Genomic DNA, 20,363 nt, shown 5'->3' on the forward strand with positions numbered 1-20,363 from the left:
TTTTTTGTTGCTATGTAAATGGTTTATTTTTATTTATAAGCGACAAAGATTTATTCACTTAAAAGAATTTAAGTTCTTTTCACATGTTCTATATGCGACGCCGATTCCAAATCCAGCCCCAATCCATGCAGGCCACGCTCCTCTTTTTAAAAATAGTAGAGATACGGCAGATCCAATGACGAGGCCCCCACCTGAAAAATAACAAAATAAGGGCATTAGGTTTTTGTAAACGTACAAAATACGTAAAAATGTAAGTGGAGTTCTGACATAAATTTTCTGTAAAATAATGTCTGTATTTAAAAATTTAATAAATAATCCGATAAAACAAACTGTCAAGAAAGGTGCCAATTGAAGCTTAAGAATGTTTGAGTAATTTTTGTTTCTACACTTTTAATGTTAAATTAAATAAATCTTTGCTATTGTATTATTCAGCAACAAAAATCAATCAATACTTCTGAAATACATTGTATAAATTACGTCTTGAAACATTTCTAATGATTTGTTTTTATTATTTTAAACCAAATATTTTATTTTATCGTAAAACATATTTTACAGCGGCACAAAAATTTGCCTAAGGGGATTTCGACTTTGACCGCCATAGATAGAAGTGTTTTCAATATGCCCAATTTTTAATTTCATTTAATTTCTAGAACCTAAAAAAAATAAACAAGGTCGCAGGATGAATTTTAAAATACCAATCTCTCTACAAGTATGAAACGATATTTAGGGCATGTCGAAATAGTAAAATATAGGTTTATCAAATATCTCTCTTCCGCTTTTTTGCACTTTATTCAATGCTTTATGAAAAGTGTTACAGTGATCGGATTTACATCAAATATGCCCCGTTTTGTTCGATAACCTTTTTCCATGTAGACGGCAACTTCATAATACACATTCGCAGAAGCAACTCTCCTTATTTGCGAAGAACTCGGACAGCCACTTTTCACAAGACTCTTTTGAGTTCATCTTTACACCACCAAGGGCGTTCGCCATGGAAAGAAAGAGTAGTAATCTATACGGTGGTCGCATCCATAAAAGCTCCAGTAGCTTCTGACGTGTGAGGTCTGGCGTTGGCCAATTCCTGTTGGCCAATTCTGGACGCTTCTGGCCTGCTTCAAGCGGTCCAGCTGTTCGCATTAGATGGTAGAACAAAGAGTCTGGCCATTTGGGAGCAGCTCATGGTGGATGACTCTTTTCCAATCCCACCAGACACACAGAAAATTGTTCCCGGCCGTCAATCCCGGCCACTGTGTGGGACGATTCACCGGCCTTCGAGCACGACCGTTTTTTTTTAATGTCAGTCACCATCCGTTTCGAGAATGGCTCCATTTCGTTCCGTTTCAGCAGCTTATCGCAGGCGACCAGAAGGATTTTTTGCGTCAAATCATACGGCACCCAAACATCAAGCTTTTTGGTGTATCCAGCCTTCTGCAGATAATTTAAAATGGTTAAGTGAGTAACTCTCACGAGATGCCGCATGCCTGTCTAACTCGATGTATTCGTCGCCACAGATCTTCCGCCGGTTGGCTGATCCATGGTGTCGTTTTACCCGGCTCTGAATCATCGAACCCTTTCTCCATTTTGTACAAAGCCGCAAAACTTAACAGACAAAAATGCAGAAGGGAGATATTAAGGCCTTTAATATCTCTTAATATTAATATTGAATAATATTTATTAAATTTTTATATATATTTGAATGACTGCGGGGGATAGGTTCTGTAAATAACATCTCCTTGTCCTGGGCAACTCGGGTAAGCCAAGACTTGTACCGTGCTGCGTGCAGAGCTAAATGTTATTTTCCTTACAGCAGCGCCGACCTCACCGCAGCAGTATGTGAGCGCAAAAACGGGCCGCGCCTCAGCATTCCTGCTATATGAAAAACAAAATCTACCATCGGAGAACATCAGAGCTTTTATCCAGCAAGTGCAATGGCAGGTCGCCGAAGTAGTTCGCAATTTTTTTCGTTCGAACGCAGCTATACATACTTAACTACTTATATCCTCTCCCTCAACAATCATCTCAATTGTGCTGGAATAAGGTCTCTCTCAAATCGTGCCAAAAGTTAGTCTGGTTGAGTCCCAAGAAAACAAGTGGAACTTTTGTTATTGATTTTTTTTATAAACATTTAAAAATTAGGTTTGTTTAAAATTGTTAAACCCGTTACTCGAAGAATAAGAGCCTAGTTACACTTGGGTTGCTTCATTGCGTCATTGCGTCTGTGGCCAGACGCATTTTTTTTTACATAGGTTTTGTATAGGCAGATAGATATGGGGTAAAATGCGTCAAGGTACATCAGTCTACAAAATTTGGATTTTTACTGATGTTTACTAGATATTTACTCGATATTTGAGCTTTGGTATATTATCTTTCACCACTAACGACCAAAAACAAAAACATAAATGGCCGATAAATAAGGCGGGAGAAATTTCCTTGTCAAATCAAAACAAAGAACATCTATTTAGAAACAACTAAGCACGTCTAACGTGTAACAGCCGCTGTTCGGAGAGAGAACAAAAGAACTGTTAGCGGGGGGCGGCTTCTAAACTCTGATTGTTTTGTGGGGGAATATTTATCTAATAGTTGGGGAATTTGACTATAGCTTTCTTTCATGTTATAACAAAAATTGTTGAGTGCTCAATTCGTCATTGATTTGAGAGCAACAATATGTTTTCGATTTAGTGAGCGCCAGCACTGCCGCCGAAAATAAGGAACGCTATAGTCGAGTTTCAGGTCTATTGGATACTTGTTACTCAACTAACAATTTTTAAAATAAATATTCCTTAAGACATTCCGTTTCCTTTTCTGAAGATGTACATTATATTATCTTGATACTACACTTTAGATTGATGGCCACTACCCCATCATCTAACTCACTTTTAATATTATATATATTAATTTTCACTACAAATTTCCCGAACCACTTGCTGCTGTAAAAATTTTTGGGAACTCGTGGTGGCCTGACCCCTTTCAGCCCTATTTATACCCTCTGCCCAGCACCAGCATCACCTGATTTTTTCCTCTTCCCGATTTACCTCTTCCATTTGCATCACGTAGCCGCTCGGCTCTCATTCAGCTATCGGTGTGGGTGCAGTTCCTCATGGTTTGGTGTGGGTGGAGATACTTCTGGGCCAGGGGAGGTGGTGGAATCTATGAGCGGATTAAGGTTTTCTTTCCTGACCATCCACCAGAGCGCCTCTTACTCTCCACACTTCCCCTCCCTTTCTTGGCCCTGCCAACCTTTATCGCCAAGGGCGATATTCCCCTGTCGATAGCTTTCAATTGCAACAAAGTAGGCAACCTTACCTATAAGAATAAAAGAGAGAGAATACCGGAGGAGAGCAAGAGTAAAACTAATGAGTAAACGCTGGGGCGCCAATGAGACTCAAGAGCGCAGCCGTTCAAACCGACAGCAGCACCACGAGTAAGAGCTTCGGCAGCAGCGGAGCAGGAGAGCGAGGAGTAGCTTACGGGAGAGCCACCAGCGTCAAAGATTAGAAGCAAGGAGTGCAAGACGAACAGGCCATGCAGGGCTTCGAGAAACATGAGTAGAGAACTAGGAGTCACATGTGCCTGAACCCGCGGTTAAGGACTGATTATGTTCACTCGTTGCATACTCGAAACTCCGTTTCTCGATTTTCTGTTGAGTATTTAACTAATCAGGCTTTAAAGTAGCTAATTTTAAAGATAAATAAATTGTTTTCTGGAAAACAATATGTTCAATATATTTATATTTTAAAGATAATTAAATTGTTTTCTGGAAAAAAAAATGTTCCATGTATTTTAAAGACAATTGTGCAAAAAATCAATCTGTTATTTAAAAAAAAAATAATATCACATCAAAGGTATTAACCTAAAGTCCTTGATTTAGAAAATCAATAAGGAGATCAACCACCACTAGTCTTTTAGAGTTCAGCTCATTTGTGATAAATGGCCTTAAATTAATCTTCCTGAAGAAGTCATGTACACTAACTTTTGTAAAATATTTGACTCTGTAAACCACTTACTTAATTAAGTTTATCGGGTCATTCCAAAATATGAGACAAATACGCTATGTGACTGCCCTAGCCACTTGCCCGAAAAACCACGTAGTTCCCTAGCAAAATAATAACTTAAACGACTTTTACGTAAGCCCGAAAACTTTCATTTATTAGTCGGCTTACTTTTTAGAAAATTTCCGAACATCAATTTTGTGTAAACGACCTAGCCGGACTGAAACATACACCAGCCAGGAAACCGACTCCATAGCCCGTTTTTTGTTGCTATGTAAATGGTTTATTTTTATTTATAAGCGACAAAGATTTATTCACTTAAAAGAATTTAAGTTCTTTTCACATGTTCTATATGCGACGCCGATTCCAAATCCAGCCCCAATCCATGCAGGCCACGCTCCTCTTTTTAAAAATAGTAGAGATACGGCAGATCCAATGACGAGGCCCCCACCTGAAAAATAACAAAATAAGGGCATTAGGTTTTTGTAAACGTACAAAATACGTAAAAATGTAAGTGGAGTTCTGACATAAATTTTCTGTAAAATAATGTCTGTATTTAAAAATTTAATAAATAATCCGATAAAACAAACTGTCAAGAAAGGTGCCAATTGAAGCTTAAGAATGTTTGAGTAATTTTTGTTTCTACACTTTTAATGTTAAATTAAATAAATCTTTGCTATTGTATTATTCAGCAACAAAAATCAATCAATACTTCTGAAATACATTGTATAAATTACGTCTTGAAACATTTCTAATGATTTGTTTTTATTATTTTAAACCAAATATTTTATTTTATCGTAAAACATATTTTACAGCGGCACAAAAATTTGCCTAAGGGGATTTCGACTTTGACCGCCATAGATAGAAGTGTTTTCAATATGCCCAATTTTTAATTTCATTTAATTTCTAGAACCTAAAAAAAATAAACAAGGTCGCAGGATGAATTTTAAAATACCGATCTCTCTACAAGTATGAAACGATATTTAGGGCATGTCGAAATAGTAAAATATAGGTTTATCAAATATCTCTCTTCCGCTTTTTTGCTCTTTATTCAATGCTTTATGAAAAGTGTTAAAGTGATCGGATTTACATCAAATATGCCCCGTTTTGTTCGATAACCTTTTTCCATGTAGACGGCAACTTCATAATACACATTCGCAGAAGCAACTCTCCTTATTTGCGAAGAACTCGGACAGCCACTTTTCACAAGACTCTTTTGAGTTCATCTCTACACCACCAAGGGCGTTCGCCATGGAAAGAAAGAGTAGTAATCACTTGGCGCTGTCCGGGCTATACGGTGGTCGCATCCATAAAAGCTCCAGTAGCTTCTGACGTGTGAGGTCTGGCGTTGGCCAATTCCTGTTGGCCAATTCTGGACGCTTCTGGCCTGCTTCAAGCGGTCCAGCTGTTCGCATTAGATGGTAGAACAAAGAGTCTGGCCATTTGGGAGCAGCTCATGGTGGATGACTCTTTTCCAATCCCACCAGACACACAGAAAATTGTTCCCGGCCGTCAATCCCGGCCACTGTGTGGGACGATTCACCGGCCTTCGAGCACGACCGTTTTTTTTTAATGTCAGTCACCATCCGTTTCGAGAATGGCTCCAGTTCGTTCCGTTTCAGCAGCTTATCGCAGGCGACCAGAAGGATTTTTTGCGTCAAATCATACGGCACCCAAACATCAAGCTTTTTGGTGTATCCAGCCTTCTGCAGATAATTTAAAATGGTTAAGTGAGTAACTCTCACGAGATGCCGCATGCCTGTCTAACTCGATGTATTCGTCGCCACAGATCTTCCGCCGGTTGGCTGATCCATGGTGTCGTTTTACCCGGCTCTGAATCATCGAACCCTTTCTCCATTTTGTACAAAGCCGCAAAACTTAACAGACAAAAATGCAGAAGGGAGATATTAAGGCCTTTAATATCTCTTAATATTAATATTGAATAATATTTATTAAATTTTTATATATATTTGAATGACTGCGGGGGATAGGTTCTGTAAATAACATCTCCTTGTCCTGGGCAACTCGGGTAAGCCAAGACTTGTACCGTGCTGCGTGCAGAGCTAAATGTTATTTTCCTTACAGCAGCGCCGACCTCACCGCAGCAGTATGTGAGCGCAAAAACGGGCCGCGCCTCAGCATTCCTGCTATATGAAAAACAAAATCTACCATCGGAGAACATCAGAGCTTTTATCCAGCAAGTGCAATGGCAGGTCGCCGAAGTAGTTCGCAATTTTTTTCGTTCGAACGCAGCTATACATACTTAACTACTTATATCCTCTCCCTCAACAATCATCTCAATTGTGCTGGAATAAGGTCTCTCTCAAATCGTGCCAAAAGTTAGTCTGGTTGAGTCCCAAGAAAACAAGTGGAACTTTTGTTATTGATTTTTTTTATAAACATTTAAAAATTAGGTTTGTTTAAAATTGTTAAACCCGTTACTCGAAGAATAAGAGCCTAGTTACACTTGGGTTGCTTCATTGCGTCATTGCGTCTGTGGCCAGACGCATTTTTTTTACATAGGTTTTGTATAGGCAGATAGATATGGGGTAAAATGCGTCAAGGTACATCAGTCTACAAAATTTGGATTTTTACTGATGTTTACTAGATATTTACTCGATATTTGAGCTTTGGTATATTATCTTTCACCACTAACGACCAAAAACAAAAACATAAATGGCCGATAAATAAGGCGGAAGAAATTTCCTTGTCAAATCAAAACAAAGAACATCTATTTAGAAACAACTAAGCACGTCTAACGTGTAACAGCCGCTGTTCGGAGAGAGAACAAAAGAACTGTTAGCGGGGGGCGGCTTCTAAACTCTGATTGTTTTGTGGGGGAGTATTTATCTAATAGTTGGGGAATTTGACTATAGCTTTCTTTCATGTTATAACAAAAATTGTTGAGTGCTCAATTCGTCATTGATTTGAGAGCAACAATATGTTTTCGATTTAGTGAGCGCCAGCACTGCCGCCGAAAATAAGGAACGCTATAGTCGAGTTTCAGGTCTATTGGATACTTGTTACTCAACTAACAAATTTTAAAATAAATATTCCTTAAGAAAACAATAGGTTTTTTGGTGGCGCACTCTGCCGAACTACATTTTCAACACTACTAGCTAAGAGCCACACCCTTGCTAACAGAAGCCCTATAAAGTGCGACCATGTCATAGTATGCCGTTTTTCGGATATGCAGTAACATTTTAAAACAACATAATTGCCAATAACTTCTTAAATAATATAGACAGAATAAATATATGGCCCAAAAAGAGGTATGCAATATCTCAAAACTGGGGATAATTTTTAAGGTTAAAGTTTTTTTTCGTTTAATGAAGAAATAAATCTTTCTAATTACCCCTCACCGAAATAGATCAAAATAAACAAGAAAGGAAGCAAACTTCGGCAATACGAAGTTTATATACTGTTGCAGCTATTGCAAAAATAAAATATTCTTTAAAGCATCTCAATATTGATTTAAGTATGTTTAAAAAAATTTAAGGTAAGATGATATTTAGCTCAATTTATGGATTGTTCTAATGGCAGCTATATGTCGTTTTCCAATTTCAATACAAACCAAAACATAAATCTTAATTTAAAAAAAAATAAAAAAATATAGAAGTAACATTTTTTTTCAATTGCTTTTATTGGAGATATATGATTTAACTGACTGATTTTAATTAAATTTAAGCCATAATTTAAAAATAATAAACCATTATTAAATATCGAAGACATTAAAATAATATTAAACAGCAAAAGTTATAATTTTTTTATTTTTTCCCCAGAGGTGCTAAATTATATAGTCGTCCCATCCGACTAGTTCCGACTTATACTCTACCTGCAACAGAAAGAAAACTTTTGGGAAAGTTTCATGCAGATAGCCTTAAAACTGTGAGACTAGTTTGCGTCCGTTACTACGCAAATGGTGATGGTGATCAAGAATATATATACTTTATAGGGTCGGATATGTCTTCTTGCAAACTTCTGACTGAAATTATAAAACTCTCTGCAAGGTTATAAAAACGGAGTTCGTCCATAAGAGAAGCGGAGTGCACACATACCATATTACCACAGTTATTTGCACGAGGAAACTTGTCAATGTGTGTACCGACAGCGGTTTTAAGATAGGGCAGCTATTCGAGGATGATCGGTGTGAAGGCCACGATCTCCCACTGAATGAAACACTTTATATCAACTAATAATTATATCCTTAATTGGCTATCCGCTCTGGCCGGTGACTCTGGAACTAATAATAAGGCGTTGCCAACCGATTGGAAAAGTACCAGCCAAACCTACGGTGGAGATAGGGAGAGAACATTACCGTTCCCCTTAGCGCTGCTCTCTGCTGGTACAGATTTCCACACCCCTTCCTTTTTCTTTAGACGGAGTCTCAGGTCCTCGTTTGGTATATGCTGCTTACTAGACATCGAATCCTCCTTTCTTATAGAATTTCGAGAGATCCTGACCTCCACCGGATTTGTCGACATAGGCGATTTAGTATCTACTATCTTTTTTAAATGACCTACGTTTCAGGTGTACGTCTTACCACCCCGAGTATCTGGACAACATTTCCTTCTCGCTTAGTAACCTCATAGGTGGTCGTATCAAATGTAGGCGTCAATTTGTGTGGGAATACTACGTTCTTTAGAAGTACTTTGTCCCCAATTCGATGATTCAAGTTGCCCGCGCTCCTGCATTTGTCTGCATACTGTTTCCCTTTTTCTTTTTCCAGCAGATCCCTGTCTTTTTCCTCTGAGTCTGCCATCTCGCCAACATGATCCTGGATGCTTGGGATTTTATCCCTAATCACCCTGTTAGCTCCGTCGGTGGAGCGCCTGTGGTACATCAATAAGAATCTCTGGATTTCTTTCTTGTAGCTGTCGTTATTCGCGTGAGCTATCTTCAAACGTTTCACAAGAGATCGGTTCATGTTCTCTACTTCGCCGTTTGCCTGGGGCCAGTAGGGAGGTGTAGACATTAACCTAACTCCGTTTGTGTGACAAAAACTTTTGAACTTAGCGCTTACAAATTGCCTACCATTATCAGTCGTTATCGTCTCTAAAAATCCTAGCCGTGAAAATATCTCCTCCATCTCATCAATAATTGTTTTTGATGATATAGATCTGATTTATTTGAATTCTATATACCTTGAGTAATAATCTATGAGAACTAATATATTTTCACCGTTAGGTAATGGTCCCAAAAGATCAGTTGCTAGACACTTCTAGGGTCCATTCGGAAACCGGTGTCGTTGCATCGGAGCAGGCCTTGATGGCATTGACACTATAAGACAATCTCGGCACGTCTTAACGCATTGTTCAGCATCTTTGTCCAAACATGGCCACCAAACCTTTGAACGCAATCTTCGTTTCATGGCACTTATTCCTGAATGCCCTTCGTGAGCAAGGTTAAGGATTACTACTCGTAGTTTTCGTGGAATTACTAACCGGGTGCCTCGAAGTTGGATATCACCGACTATAGACAGTTCCAGCCGAAACGGGTAATACGGACTTGACAAATTCGCCTTCCATGAGTCTTGATTAATACACGTTATTGCATCCAACATCTCCTCATCTAGGACACTCATCTCGCTGACTTCAGATATGGAGATAAATTTAGGTATGGATGTTGACAGTACGCGAAAAATATGCTTCTCTTTAGCCCAGTCATAAGGTTCTGCATCAGTATGTTGGCACAGTCTTGACAACGAATCAGCAATATTTTCTTTTCCCGTTTATAAATAACATGAAAACGGTAAGATTGTAACCTCAGCAACCACTTTTAAATTCTAGCCGGCGGTCGTGATGTTGGTTTAAAGATCGTCTCTAACGGCTTGTGATCGGTTATTAAGTCAAATTTCAAACCAGCCAAATAAAAATACAATTTTTCTACACCCCACACGAACGCCAGGCTTTCCTTTTCGGTTTGCGAATATCTCTTTTCTACCGGTGAAAGGCTGTTACTGGCAAATGATATTATTCGTGGGCTGTTAGATTTGTCAAACTGTACTAATACAGAACCAAGAGCCACCGGACTAGCATCCGCAATTAAACACGTTTTGTCTTTAGGGTTAAAGTATGAGAGTTTTGGTACTGCCGCAATTTTTTCTTTTAATACTTTAAATGCTTCATCCTGCTCTTTACCCCAAAAATTGGTTCATGACTCTTTAGTAATTTCCTTACTGACTCAGTACTGTCTGCCAAGTCAACCACAAATTTAGCCACGTATGTAGCTAGACCAAGGAAACTGCGTATTTCTCCTTTACTTTTGGGAGCTCTGAATAATCACCTTAACTTTTTCTGGGTCAACTTCGATCCGTTGATCGGACAAAAATTGGCCTAAAAATTTTAATTTCTGGGTTTTTATGTGTACATTTCTTTTCGTTCAGCAAAACATTATTATTTTTCAAAATAGTCCTTACCATTTTTAGGGCTGCGTCATGATCTTCCATATTGCTCCCAAAGACTATTATGTCGTCAATGTAAGTTTAGGGCATTTTGACAAGGAGATACGAGTTTTCCCATCAACCTTTGGAATATTTCAGTCGCCAAGTTCACCCCAAACATTAAACGTTTGTATCGAAATAAGCCACGGTGCGTAATAAATGTTGTAATTCCTCTGCTGGATTCGGCCAAATCCAATTGATAACGCTTCCAACGCTGTCGATACACGCCTAATGGGTTGTTGGATGGGAGTAATGGAGTAATCGAAAGTTTGAATGTCTGAAACATCACGCCATTTGGGAAACGGTTCAACATTTTCAACTCTATGTACGCATAGTCCCAGTCTTAAGACGTTGAGTTTTATAGCTGTGTCACGTCCGAAATAAGATTGTTTACTATTTTCAATAACGTAAAAAGTAACAATCAGTTCAGAATCGTTCCGTACCGAAATCGGTGCTTCGAAAATTTGTAATACCTTGAGTAGACGGTCTGAGGAATAAGCTCTAAATTGGTTTACTGATTCTGTGCGAGCGTTAAACATGACTGTTTTTCACTCGCGCAATTTTTGCCAATCCCAATGATCGATTAGGTTATACTTTGAGCCCGAGTCAATAACCATGGCGACCGTGTGACCACTTATTTTACACAAAATCTCTTCCTCGCCGGATTGCTCATTTGCTACTGTAAACAGATTGTCGTCGTATGGTATTAGGGCGCCGGGAATGATAAACACAACCGCCTGAAGCTGGGGTCCACCCAAGTGAAGTAGTTTATTCCTCTTTTTATACACATTTGTGATCTCCTCCGTGTCCACATATATAGTAAATGCGCGCAGCCACATTTCCCACTCCGTACGCCATAGCGCCTTGTCCATCGCCTGGCGTAGAAAAGGCTTCAGCTACGTCATAATTTTTCCTGAATTTAAAACATAAATCCCAAAATAGTCCCTCAACATCGGGCTTTTCTGTATTCTCTTTCTTTTGCTCTTATTCCATTAGGAACAGATTACTTAAGGCTTTTCCTTCCTTTTCTTGATCTCATTCCATTTGGAATAGACTCTTTTATTTTTTTTTAGCTTAGGCTCATTCAATTTGGAAAAGACTCTTTATTTTTATACCCTTGCAGAGGGTATTATAATTTCAGTCAGAAGTTTGCAACGCAGTGAAGGAGACGTTTCCGACCCTATAAAGTATATATATTCTTGATCAGCATCACTAGTAGAGTCGATCTAGCCATGTCCGTCTGTCCGTCCGTCTGTCTGTCCGTCCGTTTATATGCAAACTAGTCTCTCAGTTTTAAAGCTATCTGCATGAAACTTTCCCAAAAGTTGTCTTTCTATAGCAGGTAGTATATAAGTCGGAACGAGCCGGATCGGACGACTATAACATATAGCTCCCATAAGAACAATCGGAAAAATAAATGAAAAAAAATTTTAACTTTGCTGTTTTTTAATTTTTTTTTTAGTTCTTCGACATTTAGTAATGGTTTAATATTTCAGAATTATGGTTGAAATTTTATCAAAATCGGACGACTATAGTATATAGCTCCCATAGGAACAATCGGAAAAATAAATGAAAAAAAATTATAACTTTGCCGTTTTTTAATTTTTTGTTTAGTTCTTCGACATTTAGTAATGGTTTAATATTTCAGAATATCGGTTTAAATTTCATCAAAATCGGACGACTATATCATATAGCTCCCATAGGAACAATCGGAAAAAAATAAAAAAAAACTTATAACTTTGCTGTTTTTCAATTTTTATACCCTTGCAGAGGGAATTATAATTTCAGTCAGAAGTTTGCAACGCAGTGAAGGAGACGTTTCCGACCCTATAAAGTATATATATTCTTGATCAGCATCACTAGTAGAGTCGATCTAGCCATGTCCGTTTGTCCGTCCGTCTGTCCGTCTGTCCGTCCGTTTATATGCAAACTAGTCTCTCAGTTTTAAAGCTATCTGCATGAAACTTTCCCAAAAGTTGTCTTTCTATTGCAGGTAGTATATAAGTCGGAACGAGCCGGATCGGACGACTATAGCATATAGCTTCCATAGGAACAATCGGAAAAATAAATGAAAAAAAATTATAACTTTGCTGTTTTTTAATTTTTTTTTAGTTCTTCGACATTTAGTAATGGTTTAATATTTCAGAATTATGGTTGAAATTTTATCAAAATCGGACGACTATAGTATATAGCTCCCATAGGAACAATCGGAAAAATAAATGAAAAAAAATTATAACTTTGCTGTTTTTTAATTTTTTGTTTAGTTCTTCGACATTTAGTAATGGTTTAATATTTCAGAATATCGGTTTAAATTTCATCAAAATCGGACGACTATATCATATAGCTCTCATAGGAACAATCGGAAAAAAATAAAAAAAACTTATAACTTTGCTTTTTTTCAATTTTTATACCCTTGCAGAGGGTATTATAATTTCAGTCAGAAGTTTGCAACGCAGTGAAGGAGACGTTTCCGACCCTATAAAGTATATATATTCTTGATCAGCATCACTAGTAGAGTCGATCTAGCCATGTCCGTCTGTCCGTCTGTCCGTCCGTTTATATGCAAACTAGTCTCTCAGTTTTAAAGCTATCTGCATGAAACTTTCCCAAAAGTTGTCTTTCTATTGCAGGTAGTATATAAGTCGGAACGAGCCGGATCGGACGACTATAGCATATAGCTCCCATAGGAACAATCGGAAAAATAAATGAAAAAAAATTATAACTTTGCTGTTTTTTAATTTTTTGTTTAGTTCTTCGACATATAGTAATGGTAAAATATTTCCGATTTACGGTTTAAATTTCATCAAAATCGGACGACTATAGCATATAGCTCCCATAGGAACAATCGGAAAAATAAATGAAAAAAAATTATAACTTTGCTGTTTTTTAATTTTTTGTTTAGTTCTTCGAGATATAGTAATGGTTTAATATTTCAGAATTACGGTTTTAATTTCATCAAAATCGGACGACTATAGCATATAGCTCCCATAGGAACAATCGGAAAAATAAATGAAAAAAAATTATAACTTTTCTGTTTTTTAATTTTTTGTTTAGTTCTTCGACATATAGCAATGTTTAATTATTTCAGAATTATGGTATAAATTTTATCAAAATCGGACGTCTATAGCATATAGCTCCCATAGAAATAATAAAAATATATAAAATAACTATCTAATAATTGAGCTGCAAATCATCATTGTTTCAATGTTTTTTTTTAGCACATACTCAAGTAAATCATAATTTAAATGTTTTCAAAAGTATTTAATTAATGCTGCAAGGGTATATGAACTTCGGCTTGCCGAAGTTTGCTTTCCTTCTTGTTTTATTTGGATCTCATTCCATTTGGTATAGACTCTCTCTTTTTTTCATTTCTTTAATCCTTCCATTTGCCAAAGGTTTTTCTACTGCTGTGTGCCTGTGTCTTCTTCTTTTTTTTCTACTTACATTTCCTTTGCACACATAAAGTTTGCTGGTTTAATCGATTCGATTATCTTTTTCTTGCAAAAAGTTTAGCACAAACTTAATCTCCGGTTTTATCCTCGTCTCCAGTGTAAAGACCACGATCGCCCACTGAATGAAACACTTTACATCAACTAATAATTATATCCTTTATTGGCCATCCACTCTGGTCGGTGACCCTGGAACTATAATAAGGCGTTGCCAACCAATTGGCAAAGTACCAGCCAAACCTACTGTGGAGATAGGGAGAGAACATTACTCTTCTCCTTAACGCCGCTCTCTGCTGGTACAGATCTCCACAGTCGGGATGCTACTCGCTCTTTGCTTGTAGTGTTGTCAGTCCAGTTAAGCAGATAACTCCACCTAAAACCCGATCGTTCTCTGGTGTAATATTTATTTTGAAATGGTTTAGATTACAGTCGGAAAAATCGACTATAGCGTTCTCTCTTGTTTTAAAGATAAATAGCCCAAATAGCAATTTTTAAGCTGGGGGTGTGAAACCAAAATAAAAACGCATTTCTTATTTATTAAGGCCTCACTATAAATTATTAATAATAATTCATATTCATATATAAACCTTGGTTAAAATACAAATGTAACTTTAAATGATTACATTTTTGAATTTTTTTATTACGCACTTAGAGTTTCAGGGCGTGGATTACAACTATCTCCCAAAAAATATTGTTGATGTTTGTGAATTGCAAGAAGTATTACATATTGTAGAAAGTGTATCATATGATATTACAATTAATATTAGAAATGTTTTTTTAATAAATAACGTAAAAATCACATAAGCCACCGCTTGTTTCAACCATGTAAACGGTTTAGGTATTCAATGTCATTACCCTTCTATTTAACAACAATCTTGATTAATTTTAAAATTAATTAAACCAGTTTGTTTGGTTGTTTTTGTTATATGGTACCATACTCCTTTATTAAATCCCTTTTTGTGTTATGTTATATTATACTTTATCAGGAAGGCTGTCCTGGCAAAATCATCACATTGGGGCAACGTTAGATCTGTGGTCAGCTAAGACCAATCTCTCTTTTCAATAGTCATGTCATAGGGATTTATCAGTTAAGCAAACCATCAGAAAAAAAGGCTGTCCTGGCAAAATCATCACATTGGGGCAGCTTTAGATCAGTTGTCGGCTAAGACCAATCTCTCTTTTCAATGGTCTTGTCATAGGGATTTATCAGTAAAGCAAACCATCAGCAATAAAGCACCTTAAATCATCAGCAAATATCTGAGACTGAGAGGCTGGGAGGTCGGCTCTGCCGGCATTATGCCGACGCCGCGGATGGCATACTAATGATATACAAATGATTTTGCAATTAGTATTTATAATTCGGAACGAGCCGGATTAGACAACTATATAATATAGCATTAATGAAGTTTGCAATGCAGTGAAGGAGACTTTTCCGACCCTTATAAGTATATATATTCTTGATCAGCATCCATGTCCGTCTGTTCGTCTGTCCGTCCGTTTCTACGCAAACTAGTCTCTCATAGGAACAAAAGGAAAAATAAATGAAAAAAAATTATAACTGCTGTTTTTTAATTTTTGTTTTAGTTATAGTAATGGTTAAATATTTCAGAATTACGGTTTAAATTTCATCAAAAATCAAACTATAACTTAAAGCTTCCATAAGAACAATAGAAATATAAAAAATTTTTATTTTGAAATATATAACTTTTTAATTTGTAATTTTTTTTTCTAATTCTTTTGACTTATTAATAATTTAACAGTTCAGAATTACTAAAAAATTATTAAAACCGGAAAACGATATCATATATCTGTCATTGGAACTATCAAATAATTGAGCTGCAAATCATCATAGCTTCAATGTTTTTGAGTTAATCATAATTTTAATGTTTTCAAGAATATTAAATTTTTGCAATAGCTACAAGGGTATATGGACTTCGGATTTCCGAAGTTTGCTTCCGTCTGGTTTTATTTTATTTTCAAAAACTTCAAAATATATTAATTGTTAATAATTTCAGAATTACGATTTAAATTTCATCAAAATGAAACGACTATATCATTAGCTCCCATAAAAATAATCAAAATGTAAAAAACAAAAAAATAAAAAAAAATGTAGCTCCTCTAATTTTTAATTTTTTTTAAATACTTTTTGACATAGTTATAATTTGAAAGTTTAGATTTACGCGATTAATTTTATTCAAACCGGAAAACAATATAATATAGCTGAAAATTATCAAAGCGTCTATGTTTTCAAACATCTTGCGAAATAAATAACAAAGGAGGAAGATGAGGTAAATTATAATCTTTTCGAATTAAAGGGATATTCAACTGGGATATGAGCATTATGAACAATAGGTCTGCAACACAAACATAATAAGCCGAAGTTTAAAATTTCTACACTACCGATTTTTTGTACACTTTTTTTAACACTATTTTTTGCATTTGTTGAAAAAAAAATAACTTTGATTTCTTTAAAATAAAGGTAGAAGCACTCTCAATTTTTTTAAGGTGTATTATTTTATCATTATCTTTACAATAAAAAATATTAACAAAAAAACCTTTTTAAATTTTATTGTTATTAATTATTACCACAAAAAGTGGACGTTGGCCTTCTGAATTTCTTTACTGCATTTTTTGGCGATGAATCATCAGTTAAAAGTTTGTAAACAGTAGTGCAGGGCGGAAATCTCAAAATTTGGCAAAAGCCTAATGCCAATCCCAAAACAGGAAATATCAGGGCCACCGTAAAGCATATTGATCTATAAGTTGACTTTGTTACTTGGTTAAAACAAGCTTTCGAGCTTTATATTCCTTTTTCGTTGTTAACAATAAAACGATACCTTTTAAATCTTAAAATTGTTTCAGCACAAAATTTATTCTAAGTTTACTTCATATTTTTTGTAACTTTCGTAATTTTACCAACATTTTTGTACGTATCATGGAAACAGTCATGTTCCTAAAGAGCAAAAAAATGTTACCCTTTTTTATTACCCTCAAAAATATTTAAAGAAAAGCGAAAAAAGTGCTTAAAATGCACGTACGTTTCTCATTTATATTGTTATTTTTCTGAATGTAACGGTAATCGGCAAATTTTTTTTGTACTTTACTTGGAAGTTCTTCGAAGTTGGTTTTCTTGGGCTTTTTTTGTTTTTTTTTCTGATAGTTTCAATGCTTGAATTTTTAGACAAAATGGGACGGGGTCAAGATTTGTCACTAGATTTGCGAAAATCCATGTTAAATTCAATTCGAAATCACCTTCCACAATTAATAGAGTGATCAAAAAATACCTAAACACAGGTGATGTGGCTGCAATTCACGGGAAAGCTGGAAATCCTAAGATTCTGACACCTGGAGAGGAATGGAAAGTTGTGTCTATAGTCCAGAAAAATCCAAGAACATCTGCAACAATTCGGAAAAATGTAGAGGAAACAACACAAAACTACCTGCACAAGGCCGGCAGGTGGCGTTGCCCGTTAAAAACTATTTATTTCTGCTATCAACAAAGAAAAACGATTGGAGAACTCAAAACTGCATGTTAACAAACGGGATACGTTTTTTTATTTAGTGATTCATCATAATCAAACATACTCGCACATGATGGCCCCTCTAAAGTTTGGAGAAAAGCAAATGAAGCCATCAGGGAGAAGAATTTGGGTGGAGTTGGCTAGATTTTCTTCATCAACGATAAAATGAATAAGACCATGTACAAGAATATTTTGAGCGAAAATTTGATTCCCAGCGTTTGAAATCTTGGGCTAGATCCGATGACTTTCTTGTTTCAACAATACAACGATCCGAAGCATCTTCGTGTTTAGTACAAGAGTGGCTGATATATCAGTGCAAGCAGCTTAAAAACCTCCCCAATCACCATATTTAAATACCATAGAACATGTATAGGATATCCTGAAGAAAAAGGATTAGGAAGCACATCATTTTTTCGTAGGAATCCTTGAAAGCGTCGTTGCAAAATGATTGGGATCAAAATAGCGCTAATGAAACGAGCAACCTAATAAAATGCATGGTTCGACGTTTAGAAGATGTGATTGATGCAAAGGGAGGACCCACTAAATATTAAAAAAAATTTCAAAGATTTTTAAGCAATTCTTAAAAGTGTTCAAATAATTTTTGTGCGAAAAAAAAAACTACTTTTCAGTTTAACATAGCTTTTCTTCACTTAAAACTAAGATATTTTTAATCAAAACTAGTTTTATTCATATATATCGATAAAGTTACAACAAAACCAATTTAAGTTCATTCTTTTGTCACTTTTCTAGTAATTATAAAAAGTAAAATTACAGAAAAACACCTGATTTTTTTTGATAAAAATTATTGGCACACTAAACCAAAAATGATAAAAATAAAAAGGAAAAAATAAAATAATCGTTTTAAAACAAAAATAATATTTTGTGGCTAAGCCCTTATGCTTAATGACTGCCTCCGAGCGCCTGGGCATTGAATAAACTAAGTTTTGTCTAGTTTCTTAACCAATAATGTTCCACTCTTCCACCAATGCCACCTACAGCTGGGCCTTTGTGGATATAGCTCGTTTTTTTACACGTCGATCCAATTCTTCCCACAAATGTTTGATAGGGTTTAGATCTGAAGATTGGAGCGGATGCGGCAAAGTATGTTTTACATGATGTGCGAGCCACATACGCACATCTTAAGCCGTATGTTTTGGGTCATTGACGTATTGAAAAGTGAATGTGGCTGGTAAGTTCAACCTTTCGGCTTTTTTTTTTTAAATTCTGTTAAGCAGGCTCCATTAAAACGCTGGGCAATGCTTCGAATGGTAAAACGGCTTCTAACCAAATCTTCCCCAATATCAGCATATGATTAGCCTTGATCATGCAAATATAAAATTATTTTCCGTTTCAGTGGATTCCTTTTGTTTGCCGCTAATTTTGTTAAAATCTTATAAATTTTGCTTGGTTTTTAGCTTTAAAATATATATGTAGCCACGCAATTCGGAAAATAAAGACGGGGCTTTTCAAGAAAAATGTAGCCAGATCAATGAAATTTCGACAAAATAGTTTTACCTACATAAGTGTGCCAATAATTTTGTTCACAGAAAATCAGGTGTTTTTTATAATTACTAAAAATAATACAAGTAGGTTTTTTTGTCAATTTATCGATATATGTATGTATATATATAAAAAAATTGATATCTTAGTTTTTAGTAGAAAAAAGCTATATGCGTTTAAGTCAAACATGCCGACAGTGCCAATAACTAAGTTCGTCACTGTATGTCAAAGCAAAAACTTGCTTATCTTTTTTGTTAATGTTAATCTTCACAATAAAATATTACATTTTTGTTTAAGTTCCGTTTTGGTTGTATTATTAATGAATTTAGTCAGAATTCTCGGGTGTCCGAAAAAATGTTGTGTTCACTGTATACAAAAAATAAATGAAATTGAAAAGGTTTTATAGGAATATAGAATATGTAAGCCACTGTAAATTCAAAGCAACTTTTTTTATCTGAAAGAAATTTAAGTGGAGGAAAAGAATATCGGTTATGTAATTGCCTTTACTCACATCCTTTAATTAACGCGTCTGAAACACAACGGTCCAAACGTCTACCCATTTTATCTTCTATAAAAACATGAGAGGACATTTTTTTTTTGACTTTTGTGTTAAAGTGTGTAACAGAAATTATATTGATATAAAAACGTAATTTGAACAGACGTGTTCCAGTGGTTGTCCGTTTATACCAATAAGTCATGTGCGTGAAGATAGCGTCAGTAATTCAGTGTCAAAAGTGGAACTCTGAAAAAATGAACATTGGGAAGTTAAGTTCGGGCAATTAAACAGATCCAAGTTGCCTATCTGGAAAACTCCGAAAAGTCCCATAGCCCGATCGTTTCCAAATTTTAGGATCAATGTAGTTTAGGGTCCTGTTTACGAATAAATAGGTCAAAGTTTGCGACAAGACCGATTTCTTTGAATATAACGTTAAAAGCCGTTATTTTCTTTGTATTTTGTCAACAAATTCTATATAAACTTTTTCAAAAAAAGCATTTAAATAAAAGCACTAACCACTACATATTTTGTAAGGTTAGTGATAATACTTAAGATTACAAGCGCTAGGGATGGTGACAAATGGTGAAACAAGGCTTATGTTGGAACGATAAAATCGAATCTAAGGCTGTACCACCGACAATACTAAAGTCCCGATCGTTTTCAAATTTTCAGAATCTGTGAATTTTGGGGTCCTGATTAAAAATAAATAGGCCACAAGACATATATTTTAAGATTTAACGGTAAAACCGTTATTTTTTGTTCTACGTCCATTTGTTTTGCAAAGTATTACCTTAATCAAAAAACACATCCAAATAAAAGTCAGAATGTCTAATTAAAATACACATTTTATGCTTTGTGACTTTTTCGGTAAGTTAATATCTAACGAGATATCGACCAAAACAGATTGTTTTTTTACAGTAATTTCCGAAATAATCGTCCATTCAGGCAAAATCCCCTAGATAGGGA

The 20,363-nt window shown here is 35.7% G+C and overlaps 1 protein-coding gene and 1 long non-coding RNA gene across 2 annotated transcripts; both read right to left on the reverse strand.

Annotated features, from left to right (window-relative positions):
* Nucleotides 1-269, reverse strand: LOC128263854 (uncharacterized). The gene has a single exon (XM_052999129.1). The coding sequence runs from the start codon at nt 214-216 to the stop codon at nt 55-57; it is 162 nt and encodes a 53-aa protein (XP_052855089.1). The 5' UTR covers nt 217-269; the 3' UTR covers nt 1-54.
* A 3,980-nt stretch (nt 270-4,249) lies between these two features.
* Nucleotides 4,250-19,611, reverse strand: LOC128263855 (uncharacterized). Its single transcript, XR_008268540.1, has 2 exons — nt 19,413-19,611; nt 4,250-4,440 (listed from the first exon to the last, which is right to left on the reverse strand). It is a non-coding gene; the product is annotated as an uncharacterized LOC128263855 (long non-coding RNA).
* Nucleotides 19,612-20,363: the final 752 nt, after the last annotated feature.

This window comes from Drosophila gunungcola, unplaced genomic scaffold (genome assembly GCF_025200985.1).
Source record: "Drosophila gunungcola strain Sukarami unplaced genomic scaffold, Dgunungcola_SK_2 000022F, whole genome shotgun sequence".
Lineage (NCBI taxonomy): Eukaryota > Metazoa > Arthropoda > Insecta > Diptera > Drosophilidae > Drosophila > Drosophila gunungcola.

Excerpts from the sequence above, each read along its gene's own strand:
- LOC128263854 (XM_052999129.1), bottom strand. The coding sequence starts at position 216 with ATGCCCTTATTTTGTTATTTTTCAGGTGGGGGCCTCGTCATTGGATCT.